Source organism: Anastrepha ludens, chromosome 6 (assembly GCF_028408465.1).
Source record: "Anastrepha ludens isolate Willacy chromosome 6, idAnaLude1.1, whole genome shotgun sequence".
In the NCBI taxonomy this organism is placed as follows: Eukaryota; Metazoa; Arthropoda; class Insecta; order Diptera; family Tephritidae; genus Anastrepha; species Anastrepha ludens.
Genome location: NC_071502.1, coordinates 72,287,010 through 72,302,014, shown reverse-complemented (window position 1 = coordinate 72,302,014; position 15,005 = coordinate 72,287,010). Strand labels below are relative to the sequence as shown.

Sequence of the window (15,005 nt, the reverse complement as noted above, 5' to 3'; positions counted from 1 at the left end):
TCGCACAGTGCCATCATTATCCGTGAATTTTTGTCCAAGAACTAAACGAGTACAATCCAGCAGCCACCGAATTCACCTGATATGGCTCCCTGCGGTTTTTTTCTGTTTGGTCGAATCGCAAAACCTTTTCGAGGAACGCGTTTTAAAAGCCGAAAGTATTGTAGCCGAAATGTAGTAAATAAGTAATGGAAAAATTGAAGACGGCTCGGAGGGCTATACCGAAAACAGAGCTCCAAACAGGTTTCGAGAGCAGGATCAAACCCTGGCATAAATGCGCTGCAGTTGAAGGTGATAATATCACTTTTAAGAAATAAACTTGTATTTTGAGTTTTCTGAACATATTTCGGGAACTTTTTGATAAAGGTGTTAAATCCTCCTCATGTCAGTATTAACGACATCCCTCTGGGCCATCCGAACTGATGCCGTGCTTCCAAATGGTTCCTCTTTATGTACATTCTTCCGCAAATTTAAGTCTTCTCTCAATGTGTAGCTTAAGAATGCATTATATTTAGGGTTTTCAGAAGACACTTCTCAAGGTTCAGCCTACTTTCTACTTTTGATAAAACAAAACAGTCTGAACGGAACTGTTAATAAGTTTTAAATAGGTATAAACATAAAAGTATTCGAAAATTTTGGCCCTGAACAGGTTTTGAAATTGTTGTGTTTAAGTAGCGGAAAATTGTAATTGGCTGTGTGGAGGAAAATGCACAAGACATCCAGCAAAGATGTTATTGTTAAAAGTCAACGCGATTCTTGAGCCATTTCAAACTTGCACTATATTTTGTAATTAACTACCGACTGAATTTCATTGAAATTTTCTAGCAATGGCATTGAAATTCACTCGGAAGTGAATTACACAATCTGGCCGATTTTAGTAAGATTCAATGGGTTATAAAACTGCACATTCGAAATTTTTATAAAAATTATGATTAAACAATTTGAAATTTTGAGAAAATTTCTTGAATTTTTTTTTTTATTTGCTTATAGTTTGAAACTTACATTTATATGGATTTTATAGGAGAATGGACAATATTTTCATAAAATCTTAAATTTGAATTAAATGGAAAAAAATAAATATTCAAACTAATTAATAAGTCTATGTGTTATAGATATTTAACGCACAGTATGTATGTATTTACACATGTATACACAAAAATAGTGAAACAAATACAACTTTCAAGACTCCTTGAAAAGCTCTCCCGGTGGGATACAGTAATTTCAAAATTTTATTTTATTTACTATATCTCTTTGCTATGCTGTATATTTACCTGGTTGCAAACGTTGATATCGGCGGCGCCGAGCTTTAATGATCATCTTTAATAAATTTGAAAAATTTCACTATATTATCAGAATCAACAAAACTAAAAATATAATTTCTGTCACATTACCCTTCCAAACAGTATGAATAATCCCGTAAGGAGAACAAAAAGTACTACCAAATAATGATAGAGTCCAAACCAATTGCAACAATGGAAGTCGGATTGTGATTGTGTTGTTGTGTTGGTTGCATTTGTTACAGCACTGATTGTCGTGTATTTTGCCAGATCATTTGTAGACGTAGTGGTATCGAAATTATTGTGCATTGCAACTTCTTTCGATTCCGAAAATATTATTTTTAAAAATGGAATCGTTACTTTAAGTTTCGTTTTATTTCGATTTTGTTTGGAAATTCAAAAGAAAATCATTCACAACATTTTTTGTTTGTTTGTTTATAGCGGTTACAAACTATTTGTCAACCGTTCGTTGTACACAAATTTTTCAACTGTTATTTTGTTATTTCCCATTCCCGATGTACCCTACGTATGTAGAGTTTAATCCTACGTAGAAAATGGTTTTTCAATTGAATTCAAATGAATGGTGAGTCAGCTGTCGGATATTAATTAAGAACCTGATAATGTTGGATGGCAGCAGTGTTTTTGTTGCTTTGATTTGTTTATCATTAAGTTTTAAGTCAACTGGAGAAATTAATATGCATTCTTATGTACGTATATATATGTATTTGCGTATGTGTATAATACTCCAAAGGTAAGATAAGATATATGTTCTTTATATCGGTACGGTAAGGGGTTCATTGAAAATATAGTAACTTTTTAATTTTCGTTTGTATGTAAGCATATCATTCGTGTGATAATGTATTTTTTTTAAAACATTGATGTTTGATATTTCTTCTTCTTTTCCTGATATTTTTGAAAAATATACACTTTTAGTACACATACACAGGTAGAGTTGGACGAAATGCAAAATGCGTTCAAGGAAAGAGTGGGAAAGAGACGTTGTAAGACATATCGAGGCAAAATAGCCGATAGCATCCAAGGCAGTCGTCAATGTCCCACATCTCTTAAAGACGACTAATTCCGTTCACCCAAATGTAACATATGCAAAATGCTGCACTTGTACGCAGGTACACTCTTACTAACATGCAATCCACTTATTTTCGAGAAATTTGTAAGAATAGTGAACAAGAGATGGCGCAATGAACGCACCTGCAGAATCGTCCGGCAATTGTGACTGATTCTATATGATATATATTAGTATATGCACAGAATCCATGCTGAGCAAAAATAAACATAGCCTTGTTATAACGAGCCACTATCTAATAGGCAGACAAGCCCAGAGGCTAGACGCGCAGACACTTGACTTTTGCATATGCGGGTTAGAGGAAGAAGAGGAAGAAACGATTTTTTACCTTCTGTCTCACTGTCCTGCTCTACCCAGACGAAGATTCACCACTTTAGGTAGACAACCTTTAATGAGTTGAAAGATTTCAGCAAAGTGGAAATCAGTGATCTTCTCAAGTGTTTGATCAGTTCGTATTGTGTTTAGGAGAAATTAGGACACGTTCGCTGTGAACTCTAAACCTAACGGCCTCGCATAGTGGACAGGCGCTAGAACCCAGCTTAATATAATGGCATACCACTATTAGTATTTCAAAAAATATTCCGTCGGAGCATTGGAAAATATATAATATAGTTGAAAATGAATCATGATTTTTACAGTCATGAAAGATGTCAATGTATGCCATATGCTGGCTCTGTGCTACCATTCTCAGAAGAAAGTGGTTATACCAGTCGTTACTATCTTAATGACTGTCTGGCTAGCAATGAAGATATTGAATCTAGGCTTATGAACTTTGTAATAATAGATCTGTACTACGAGTAGTTATTTGTCAACTTACTGCCAACTCAACTGTTGCAGCGCACATCTCGACTTAGAAAATACTTCAGTAGTCAAGCCCCTCCATTTTGTGGAAGAATATCAAGGCGAACCCCATACATTTGACAGGATAAAACAGAATGTACGGGCCAAAACAAAATCCCGAAATACGTATATAATGGATTCACTTCGCACATTCGCGAAAAGTGAACCTAATGTTATTTTATTTTTCCTAACAGCAAGTCATGATATTTTACAATTTTTAACAAACCATTTACAATTCTTTTGACTACGCTCTTAAAGTACGTTCACATATGCATTAATTAGCATTAAATCCACAAAATTAATCTACCCGTTCACATATGACAGATTACCTGCAAAATTGACAATCAGCTGTGAGGACTGTTTTGAAAGGGTTTTCTATATAGAAATTGCTTTGGTGGAATATATTGGAGTTTTTAGTTTGTTTAATTATTATTAACGATATGAAAAAAGGCATTTGGAAAAAAATCCGTTAACGACGTCTACTGAGGTTAGAAAAAATTATGGCAGTAATACGTATGCGAAATTCGATATTACATTTTATAATAAACAATAAGAGGGCAAAGCGTTTATGGACATGCGCTTTTTCTGTAATATGAATACATAATTAATAATATTTAATGTTTTCTTTGCCAGCGTCCATTTTATTTACACAGGGTTTATTAAAAAAAGTGTGGTAATAATCACGGATTGTTTTACAATCTCAGACTTCGGGAGAGAAATTTTGTATGGTTAATCTCGCCTTTTTAATTACGGATTGGGAGGTAAGCACGGAAAAGTGGATACTCTATGTACTTACATATATGTGAACGTATTATCATTTTACTCTATGCTTGTACTACTAAGGCGTTGGAGTAGGAGCTCCTGTAATATTACTACGTAATCTAAATCCGCCGGCATTATGTAATGGAACTAAGCTGCTACTTAAAGCGGTTAGAACTTATTTGATTCCGAGAGACGCGATAATACCGACGGATCTTCCATTTTAATTTAAGCGACTCCAATTCCCAGTCAAATTAAGTTTTGTGACAATAAACAAAGCTCAGGGACAAACTCTTACTCTTTTACAATAATTGGTCATGTATTATGTGCAACTCTATCCTATGTAACAAATAAATAAAGTTTATATATTATGTCTCGGTTCCTGTTGGAAAAGCTAGGAATATTGTAAACACTGAAATTGTATTAAAAATTTAATAATAAAACAAAAAATTTGATATACATAAGTAGGTATACTCGTACATAACCACTTATTGGAGTTAATTTAATTGTGCATTCTGTCCATTCATTTGGACCATCGTTTCAAAACTTTATAAAAATTATTATTTTATTATATTATAATTCATTAATTATTGTATAATTATTATTTATTTATAGCACCTATTTTATGATATATGCTGCATGCTAGTATATTGATTTATAATATAAATGTTTACAGTACTGCTAATAACGCATATGTAAAATTTGAAGTGATCATCTTTATTGGTTTCATTGTATCATTTATTGCTGCCGAAACGTTGAGAATATTACAACAGGTGTTTATGGTACCGTTTCGTGAATCCATAGGAGTGCTTCTACATGAATCACTTCCTTAATTGGGTTTAAAACATTTAAAGCGTACGAAATAGATTTGGGAGAATAAAAAAATTAAAGTTTATAATCAAAGGATACGAAATAGGATTGGGAGAATAAATTTGATCACAATAGTAGGTATCTATATCAGCCTGTTAATACAAACATGGGAACGATGTTTAGTTTAATGGTGAGCGCTTGACATAAGAGTGAAGTTGGTATAATATTTTAGAGAAAATAACTATGATAAATTGCTATTTGCTCTGATGCAACTAGATTAATTCTTTTTTGCTATTCTGGCGTCTATTTTGAGGGACGCAATTTCGTTGAGCGTAAGGAACAATGAATAAATATTACTCACCTTCATTTTTTAGTTGGCGTAATAAAATAACGTTCCGCATTGATAAGGTAATTATCTGCAAGCAGAAAATATAATTTACTTTCTATTTTTTTTAGTAAAAGGTGTGTGTTTTAGACACTTTATTCAATGAGTAACGACAGATCCAGCTGTTGAGCTGAGCTGCCCTTGGTAACCTGCCTTATAGAAACAATATTTCTTATTGAAGTTTTTAATGAGGTGTTGCTTTTCAATGAATTTACATGTATTTATGCATCTATCTTTACTAGTTATTTAACCCATGTCTTCCCACTGCTCCGTTTAAGGTGCACGTACATTTTATGTGACAAAGCTGAATGTTAACAAGTAGATGTTTTTTTTTATACTAGACGTCTTTAAAGTTAATGAAGTAGTACTTGGCAGTGATTTTTCTCATTTGTTATTTTTTTTTTAATTTTCGAATTTTAATAAATAGTTGCTCCTTTTCAACTGTATCATTTGAGCTGCGAGGTGAATTCTTTTTTCTTTTTTTTTGCATTACAATGAAATGAGTGGACGCTTTTTTGTATTTTATGTTAAGAAATGAAATAAAACAAAATAAATAAAATATCCCATTTACACGAAATATTATCAAATATAGAACATTTTACAAAATGTCGTATGGTGAACCTTATCAAGAGACTAAAACCGACAATACCAATCCAAATCTTGGTGTAGGTGGTTCCGTCGGGGCTATTTTGCTTTCTAAGCTGCCAGCAGATGACCTACCTACAGTCTTTACATTGATAATGTCTTTACATTTACTTGATACTCGGGCTAATAAAGTTGAAGGTGCACCGCTTAAAGATGTAAAGGAAATGTTCTCCGTAAATGTGAGTGCAAATAACGCATACCAGTTGTACCCACTCTCTCCATCAAGAATGAACTGCCTGATTCGATAAGACACGATGGAAAGGATCACTACATAATCAGCAACGAAACTCAAATTTGGTGTCGTGAATGCCAAAAGAGTACTAAGTTTCGGTGCAGCAAATTCATCGACATTGGTCTCAATCTTTCCACACAATAAAATAATTTTTTTCTCTGATTAATTGCTATTTTCATATGTTGTTTATTGATTTTATATAATTACTTTTAATTAACAATTAATTAACGTCGTGAACATTATTTCTCTGTACATAATCTATGGGCATATTTCCCCAATGTCCCATTTAAAAAGCTTAAATCCGGTTTCAAAAAAACGTATAATAATATATAACGCATATTTTACTACTTCTCAGCTACTTTTTTGATATATGTACAATATAAAGGGTGATTAAGATTCAAGGGCCGTTGTTGATTTTGAATAAAATACAATTTGTTTAGGAAATTTTTATCATTTCTCTTTATTATGATAATATTGGTATGGCTCAATTACGTATGAAACAAAATATCGGCCAAATGGCCGCCGCGACCTCGGCGGAACACCTCCATCCGATGGTCCAAATTTTCGATGACGCTGAGGCATAATTGAGGTTCTATGCCGTTAATGTGCCGAATTATCTCATCCTTTAGCTCTTGAATTGTTGATGGCTTATCGACGTACATCTTTTGTTTCAAATAACCCCAAAGAAAGAAGTCCAACGGTGTCAACGCCGCGACGTGAGATTATTCGGCCATCTAATTTTTCGCGCAATACAACCATTGTTTCGTTAGCTGTGTGACAAGTGGCACCGTCCTGTTGAAACCACATATCGTCCACATCCATATCTTCCAATTCGGGCCATAAAGAGTTCGTTATCATCTCACGATAGCGAACACTATTCACAGTAACTGCCTGACCGGCCTCATTGTGGAAAAAATACGGCCCAATGATGTCGCCGACCCATAAACCGCACCAAACAGTGGTTTTGGTAATTGTTTTTTCGGCAATCACTCTTGGATTATCATTCGCCCAAATGTGGCAATTCTGCTTATTGACGAATCCACTGAGGTGAAAATGTGCCTCATCACTGAAGGTGAATTTCTTCGAAAATTGGTCATTTACTGTTGCCATTTCCTGCCACCATTCTGACCATTGACGACGCTTGAAGGCTTTAGTTCTTGAATCAATTGCACTTTGTAAGCATGCAAATGCAAGTCTTTATGCATAATGTTCATCAACGAGTGTGAGAGGTGCAATTAATTGTTGGGCACGACGACGAGTTAAGGTGGACGGCTCTTCAACCACACTATCGCGAACAGCAGCAATATTTTCTGCAGTTCGAGCATGCACTGGTGTTTTCACATCTCGTACAGACCCGGTTTACTCAAACTTTTGCACAATATTTCCCATTGTACGCACATTTGGACGATTTAATTGACCGAAAAAATCACGAAGAGCGCGATATGCATTTTGATTTGAACTCTTGTTTTAATAATAAGCCTGAATAACTTCAACGCGCATGATTCAATTATTAAAGGTTTGCTCACTAGTGACATTCGAATTTTGACACTCCCTTACAAAAGGTTGTATTTAAGAAGTTGCATAAAAAGGAAAAAATTAAATTCTTTTTGGTAAAAATGGTAGCAAAATAGTATTTTGTTACTTAAATGGAAACAAACTGCGAACGGCTTAAAAAATAAATTTTAATTAATATTTGAATGTAAATAATGGTATAGATAGAAGTGATTAGCGGAAATTGCCAAGTCTAATATTAAAACAAGAAATTATTTCACATAATCCAAGATTTTATTTTGTGAATTAATTTTTAAATTTAAAAGCAAATCGCGAAGTTTCGCCAATATGAAACTATTTAAAAAAAAATAAAAAAATAATTGGCACGCATAATTCTGTTAGCGCGCGTTCCACAATTGGAAGGCCCTACAGTTTTAAGCCGATTCCGGTAGATGGTTTTTTATGAGAAGCTCTTTCATACTGATACTGTGCTTTTCTAAGCCTCCTCTGGACACTTCATCCATCCATAGGAAGGTGGGCTCATTGGAAACAACTGGGCTCATTCTGCCAACTGTTTTATAATGAGGTCTGCAATGTAATCGATTGCGTCGGGAATATTCAATAATTCTCCCTGCTGTAACTCTTTAGCAAACGCCAGCTCTTTACAAAACATGAGTTCCGTTTAAATCACCACATCATAAGAAATAAAGCTTTGTAAATTCTCCATCTCGATCTCGGATTGCGTCAAATATTCTATCATGTCCTGACTTAAGCGGTATGTATTCCATGTCATACTACCATAGTCCTGAATATACCGATGAAAACTCATGAGCGAGTTATTGCTCGTAAGCAGTCCATTTTGGAAATGAAATGTTTTTCCTACAAATTTTACTTTTCCTCCACTTTTAGTCAAAATTTCTAGAGCTAGCAACCCAGTGTCTTGCTAAGGGAGCATATTTGTCAAGAGGGAATGAGAAAGCTGCTTACTGAGCAAACCTTTTATTATTGAATCATGTTCAACGCGTTGCTCGATTATGTATATTTCCATGATTCAAATTGAGTTAGTCTAAAATTGAAATATGTCAAATGAAATGCAGAAAAAAACTTGATGTTTAGGTGTGGTTCACATTCAACATCGGCCCTTGAAATTTAATCACCCTTTATAACAAAGACAACAATTCTCTCTTTGTCTTGCGAAAATATGGGTTAACTGTTTGTGAAAAGTAATGGAATGGTTTAGTTTTTCAAAGTATTTCAATTATTTGTATCGTAATAGTCTAAGCCCATGGTTTGGAATTCTATAACTGTAACAGTTTGTTTTGGCAATTGCCCCATAACAAGCTTTGTTTCAAGCCAAGAATTGAAGTCCTCATTATTTACTCATTACATTTGTTTATCTTAAAACATAAAAAATAATGTAATGAAATAAAATACTGCATATCAATATCAGTTAATTTAATTTATTTATTAAATAAATTGTTCATTTACTTCTAATTAAAATTAAACTTATTCTCCCTCTCATACTCAAAAGGCACACAATTTCTTTTAAATGCTACCCCGCTCTTCAAAAAACAAAGATACAGCAGGATCACACTTTGAATAAGGTTCGGTACTATACTCTTATATCACAATTGGCATATTTATGGTGAAAAAACCTCAATAAGAGCAAAAAAGCAAGAGAGGGAGAGAGTGGTGTGGAGCGCTAAATTAATATTATTTGCGACCTTTTTATCTCTCAGGTCAATACAAATATTCTAAAGGCTAAATAGTTTCTGTAAGATTATGAAAAAGCAATAGACTGGATAATTCCATAAATTTATTGGGACGAAATTTTGTTGGCCGAATCATGGGAAGAAATTGGCTACTTTGGCCATGTAATTGGCTTCTTTGGGTACCTTTTATGCGGGTCACTGGCCTATGCTTAAAATTGTCTATGAATGACCACTTTAATACCAAAATTCAGTGTGTAATCAAGGTGGCCATATGAGCAAATACATATGTACGTAAATTCTAAAGTTAAACCACTGGTCATTTTACTTATTTGCATATGTTTAATGTATATGAAATGAAAAAATAAATTCCATATCCTAAAAACACCCGTTATATATATTATATGATATGTTTTAAGGTTTTCGTTTTTAGTTTATACTCTTTCAATACTACTTACACGAATAATGAATAAGACAAACACAATTATCACTAAAGATATGATGCAAATACTGAGATCTTCCATGCTTGCCGAAACGGTTTGTCAGCTTGTACAAACTCTACCATTGGCAAGTGAAGTCAATTTAAGCAGGAGTAGTCTAGCTTTTATCACTTATTATATTTATATATTTACATTAATGTAGATGCCGTATGGGTGCTATCAACACCTATAACTATAATATATACATACGAGTATATTGTTGCGCATATATAATCTTGTATTAATATCAATATATAATATTACAAAGGTTAATAACTTGTGGTTCTTTAAAAATATGTGTAATTATCAAGTCTCAGGAGATACGCGATCACTTTATAAGCTATAAATAAATCATTTCCCAGCTTATTTTTTTTATTTTATGATTAACAATCTGCAGTATATATGTACGTGTATATATTACACATATACTTTATTAATTGATTTTGCACTTTTTAACGTTTTATTAGAACTAAATTAAATTTTCTCATTTTCATTTACTTTTAGTCTAAGAATTTAATAACCATATTAATTAAGTTGAGGTTTTTACTGCTTGTTGTTAACACATTTTGATAATCACATTAAAGGAAATTACAACAATTCGAACCAAAATTCAATAACCACAATCATTCGCGTTCTTTGCTCCATTTGCGGCATTTCACAAAACATGCCTATTTTGCTCTACACTTTAAAGACGAATGGAGTGTTTAATGATCCAAGTTGAATCAAAAGAAAAGAAAATGCAGACGTAATAAAAATAATAAAAGATTTGGGCCGTACTTCTTTCCAATTTATATTGCCCTCTACGAATCATATGTATTTAAAAAAAAGTGTTTGAACTCCGAAGTTTGTCATTGCGTGGCGAGAAGCATCCACTTCCTTGATTCAGAGATTGCTTTTGAACCCACAACTCACGAACTAAAAGGCGATGTGCCATGCGCAAGCACGCTCAACTAAGGCATGTAATATATTATTTACGTACTACTTGGGGTTTAAGTAAATTCATACATATGTAGAGCATTTCCAGCAATGAAGCTTATCGGCAGCAATGTTATCTGTGCTCTACAATTGTTTTCTTTTGCGTGTGCTCGTATTCAATAACATTAAATATTAGTAAACGTTAAAAAATACGTAGTTTGCGCCAGCACACCTACAGAATATTTAAATGTATGCTTAAATCAAACTCTCAGTAATTATTATTATTAGAATTGGACATAAATATATCGCGTATATGTGAATATGGAGCGTTTGAGAGAAGGATTCGATGGAAGATTTTTGGACCTTTTCACGTTGGCGACAACGAGTAACGCAGGCGATGGAACAATGAGCTGTATGAAGTTAACGACGGCATAGACATAGCGCAGCGAATAAAGATACAGCGACTTCGTTGGCTGGGTCATGTCGTCCGAATGAATACAAACGCTCCAGCTCTGACAGTATTCGATGCGGTACCAGCTGATGCTAGTAGAGAAAGAGACTTGGCTTCACTTGGTGTGTCCAATTGGCACCGGTTAGCACAAAAAGAAATGACTGGCGAGCTTTGTTAAACTCGACCAAAATCGCGTAAACGATAATCGCGCCAATCAAGAAAAAGAAGATATGTGGATATGAGTGTTTATTTATATTGGGAATTACGCGGACCTATTGAAAATGGAGTAGAATGTAACTAAAAGATAAGATAATAAGCCTAAGCTTTCCGATCTAAAAATAATGATAATAAGAAGAAGGAAGTGATATCAATATTTTAAAATTTTCTAAGTTCTGACCTAATACATATTATTTATTGGCACATGCACTTACTATCCCTGCTGGGAAAATCACTAGTTTTAAACTATTTATGAATATATACATATATACCTATATAATTGGCGCGTACACCCTTGTTTGGGTGTTTGGCCGAGCTCCTTCTCCTATTTGTGGCGTGCGTCTTGATGTTGTTGTACAAATGGAGGGACCTACAGTTTCAAGCCGACTCCGAACTACGTTTTAAACTAACCTCTTCTAATTGATTCTTGTATCCATGAAACCATTAGAAAAAAACTATCAATTAAAATTGGGATTGAGATGGTGAATCTCTTTCTACAGATTCTTAATGTTTCCTTTGGTTGAGAATATTAATGAAATTACTGCTAAATATTTTCCATACAATTGAGTTTTGAAAGGATTTTAGAACACAGCCAATATGTACACCCCACTGAGTTTTACACCACACAAAAATTAAAACTCCACACACCTCCCTCCTCAACATTTCATCTATTACATTTTTAGCTATTTTCTTATTCTTGAAATGATAAATGAATAAATAAAACTTATTGTAGAAAATGTTTCCCCTTATATCTACAAAAAAAATTAAAAAAAAAAGAAAATTTGCCACGGAAAATTAATGATGAGACATACACATAACCCATAAAGTCTGGGTTCACCTTATAAATATTTTTAAGTTGATTAAAAACACAACATACGAGTATATTTATAGTTCAGAACAATATATTTCTAGTTATAAAAGCCAAAATGAGAGAACCATAACATAATTTTATGTAGATGAATACAAGAACCAAAAAGTTTGCGTTCACTTTTTTTATTTTAATAATACCGTTATTTTATTATAAATTTTCTCGGTTTTGCTCACTTTTCATTATTTGTTATTAGCTATATATAGTTGATCGACTGGTGAGATCAGTTGCAGGAAGTGCACTTAGGAATTGCTCTTGAGAAGCAAAATTTTGTTGGTAAACTCATACACGGTGGTAGAGGAGTTATGGTGTGTGGTTGTATGGCTGCAAGTGGCGTAGGTCAGTTAGAATTTATTGAATCGACGATGAATAAATGGGGTATTTGAACATTTTAAAAAGACATTTCAAACAGAGTACCGAAAATCTTGATTTATCAAGAGCGTTTTGATTCCAACAAGATAACGACCCAAAACATAGACTTGACGTTCACATATGCCATAATTACCAGTAAATCCACATAATTAATCTGCTCGTTCACAAATGGCATATTTCCTGCAAAATTGACAATCAGCTGGCAATAGTGATGTAATATACATAGAAATTATTTTGGTGGAATATTTCGGTGTTTTTGGTTTGTTTAATTATTATTAACGATATGAAGAAAAGACAAAGAGAATGAATAGCTAATAATAATAAACAGTTGGAGGAAATCCGTAAACGACGTTTACTGAGGTTTCAAAAAATATGGCAGCAATACGCATTCGATATTACATTTTATAACAAGTAATAAGAGGCCACATGCTTTTTTTGTGTTATATGAATGCATAGTTAATAATACCTAACAAACATTTTATTAGAATTATGTTTACAAACCAGGCATCCATTTTATCATATTTAGCTTTGACTTTGACGTTTTTCTTTACACTCGTAAAAATAATGATCTATTACACAGAAAACACAGGGTTGTATGTCGAAAAGTATGGTTATTATCTAGGATTATTTATAACCTCAGATTTGGGAGAGAAATTTTGTATGGGAAATCTCGCTTTTTAATTACGGATTGGGAGTTAAGCTCGAAAATATAGATAATCTACTTCTATTTGAACGTATTTTTAGATGACTAGATGCGAAACTCTTTTTTTCGCGTCAGCGCTGTAAATGTGCATTATTTATAACACTCGGCAGTAAGGGGCATGTGAAAAGGTGGTTGGTGTGGTGCGAGGTGCTTTCACATGCCGGACATATGTTTGGTAGGTCGGGGTCTACTCTGGATAAGTAGGAGTTTAACCTGCTACAATATCCAGAACGTAATTGTGCCAGTGTTACGCGTGTCTCACGGGGAAGCTGCAGCTCTTCATCTGCTGTGGGTCGTAACAGTCTCCCGGTGAATGTCGTTTAATGTCTGTCTAAACACTATCTGGTCCAGTAGATGTCTATTAGTTTTGTCCTGGATCTCGCAGATTCCTCGCAGTGAAAAACCTAGAAAGGTCGGTGAGGTAGTTGTTCACTTTGGAGCACAGGCCATCGATGTCATTGCCCGTCGCCATTATGGTGCAGTCGTCAGCGTATGAGACCAGGGAGACTCCCTCTGGTGGTTGAGGGAGTTTCGAGATATAAATAGAAATTGGACAGCAAGAGGGAAGGACACCACCCTGAGGAACACCTTGCTTGATCTTCCTCTGTTTAGATGTTTGGTAACGAAAAATCACTGACGAGTGACGACCGCTCAGATAGTTGGCCGACCACCTCTTCAGCCCTGACGCTAGTGTCGACTGATAAATATCATGTAGTAGCGTGGAATGGCTGACAGTGTCGAAAGCAGACAGATTAAAGGGATTAAAGGGACAGATTAAAGACTCTTGTGAGAAATCCTACTCCCAAGGTGCTTCAGCATCAGTGTGTTCAATCCGTCAGGTCAATGGCTTTAGATGATTTCGATTTGTTAAAGGGACGCGCTGAACTTCATCACTGGATAAAGTAAGTGGCGCACTATCGTTCGTCAGTTTGTGCAGCCGTCTGGTGGCACGGTTCTGTCGGCCGAAGGATGCAGTGTGAAAAGTCGGCTAAAATAGCTCGCGCATCTCTTCGGGCCCAACGAAGTGCAACCATTAAAGATAATGCCCACCTTGTCGTTGTGCTTCGTCGGGTTCGACAGCGGCCTTACGGTGGACCAGAGCTTACTCACACCAGTAGGGAAATTGCAGGTGCTCAAACCATTTGGTCCGCTTGTGTTGATCTATTAGTTGCCGGATCTCCAAATTGAGATCCCTTATGAGGCGATCCCCGGGATCGACCTAGCGTAGATGGTCACGCCCGATTGCTTAACTGGTTGCTTCAGCTGGGAAATTAGGACGAATGTCCTTGAGCCTTCCAGCGAGGATGAAGCGGGCCGCAGAAGCTGTGAGCACCTTGCGGAATACGCGTTCGCCTGCGCGCCCATCAGTGGGGATGGGAAGAGCGGCGAAAGTTTTTTGCGGTGAGTTCTGCGAAGCCAGCTCAATTAGGTCTCTCGGCAGATCTCTCAATCGAGACGATAATGAGCAAGTGGTCTGATGCAAGCGATAGCATAGGTCGCCAGGTTATGCTATTTATCAGACGAGCGCTAGCTATTGTTATGTCAGGCGAGCTGCTACAATTGCCCACTACCCTAATGGGGGCGTCGTCGTTTACTGTGCTGAATGTCGAATCGTCTATCTGCTCTACCAATAGTTGTCCCCTACGATCGTTTGGCAGGCTTTAATGCCAAAGATCGTTATTCGCATTGAAGTCACCTACAACCAATCGGTTTTCACCTCTGATGAGTGCACCTATGTCAGGGTGATATCCTGCCGAACAGCAGAAGTCAGG

At 35.2% G+C, this 15,005-nt stretch overlaps 1 protein-coding gene across 6 annotated transcripts in view; it reads right to left on the bottom strand.

The window, feature by feature from the left end:
- LOC128868523 (uncharacterized) overlaps positions 1–11,875 on the bottom strand; it is a 35,895-nt gene extending 24,020 nt beyond the window's left edge. The window contains exons 1-2 of one of the 6 annotated variants that reach the window (XM_054110706.1): positions 11,702–11,875; positions 5,129–5,183 (exon numbers count right to left, since the gene is read on the bottom strand). In XM_054110706.1, coding sequence (XP_053966681.1) covers positions 5,129–5,168 — 40 coding nt within the window. In that variant the 5' untranslated portion in view covers positions 5,169–5,183; positions 11,702–11,875. Of the gene's footprint in view, positions 1–1,268; positions 1,315–1,388; positions 1,741–5,128; positions 5,184–9,687; positions 9,852–10,206; positions 10,418–10,485; positions 10,529–11,701 lie in introns of those variants that run through there. The other 5 variants (XM_054110707.1, XM_054110705.1, XM_054110708.1 and 2 more) reach the window with 5 other exon arrangements.
- Between the last annotated feature and the right edge of the window lie 3,130 nt (positions 11,876–15,005).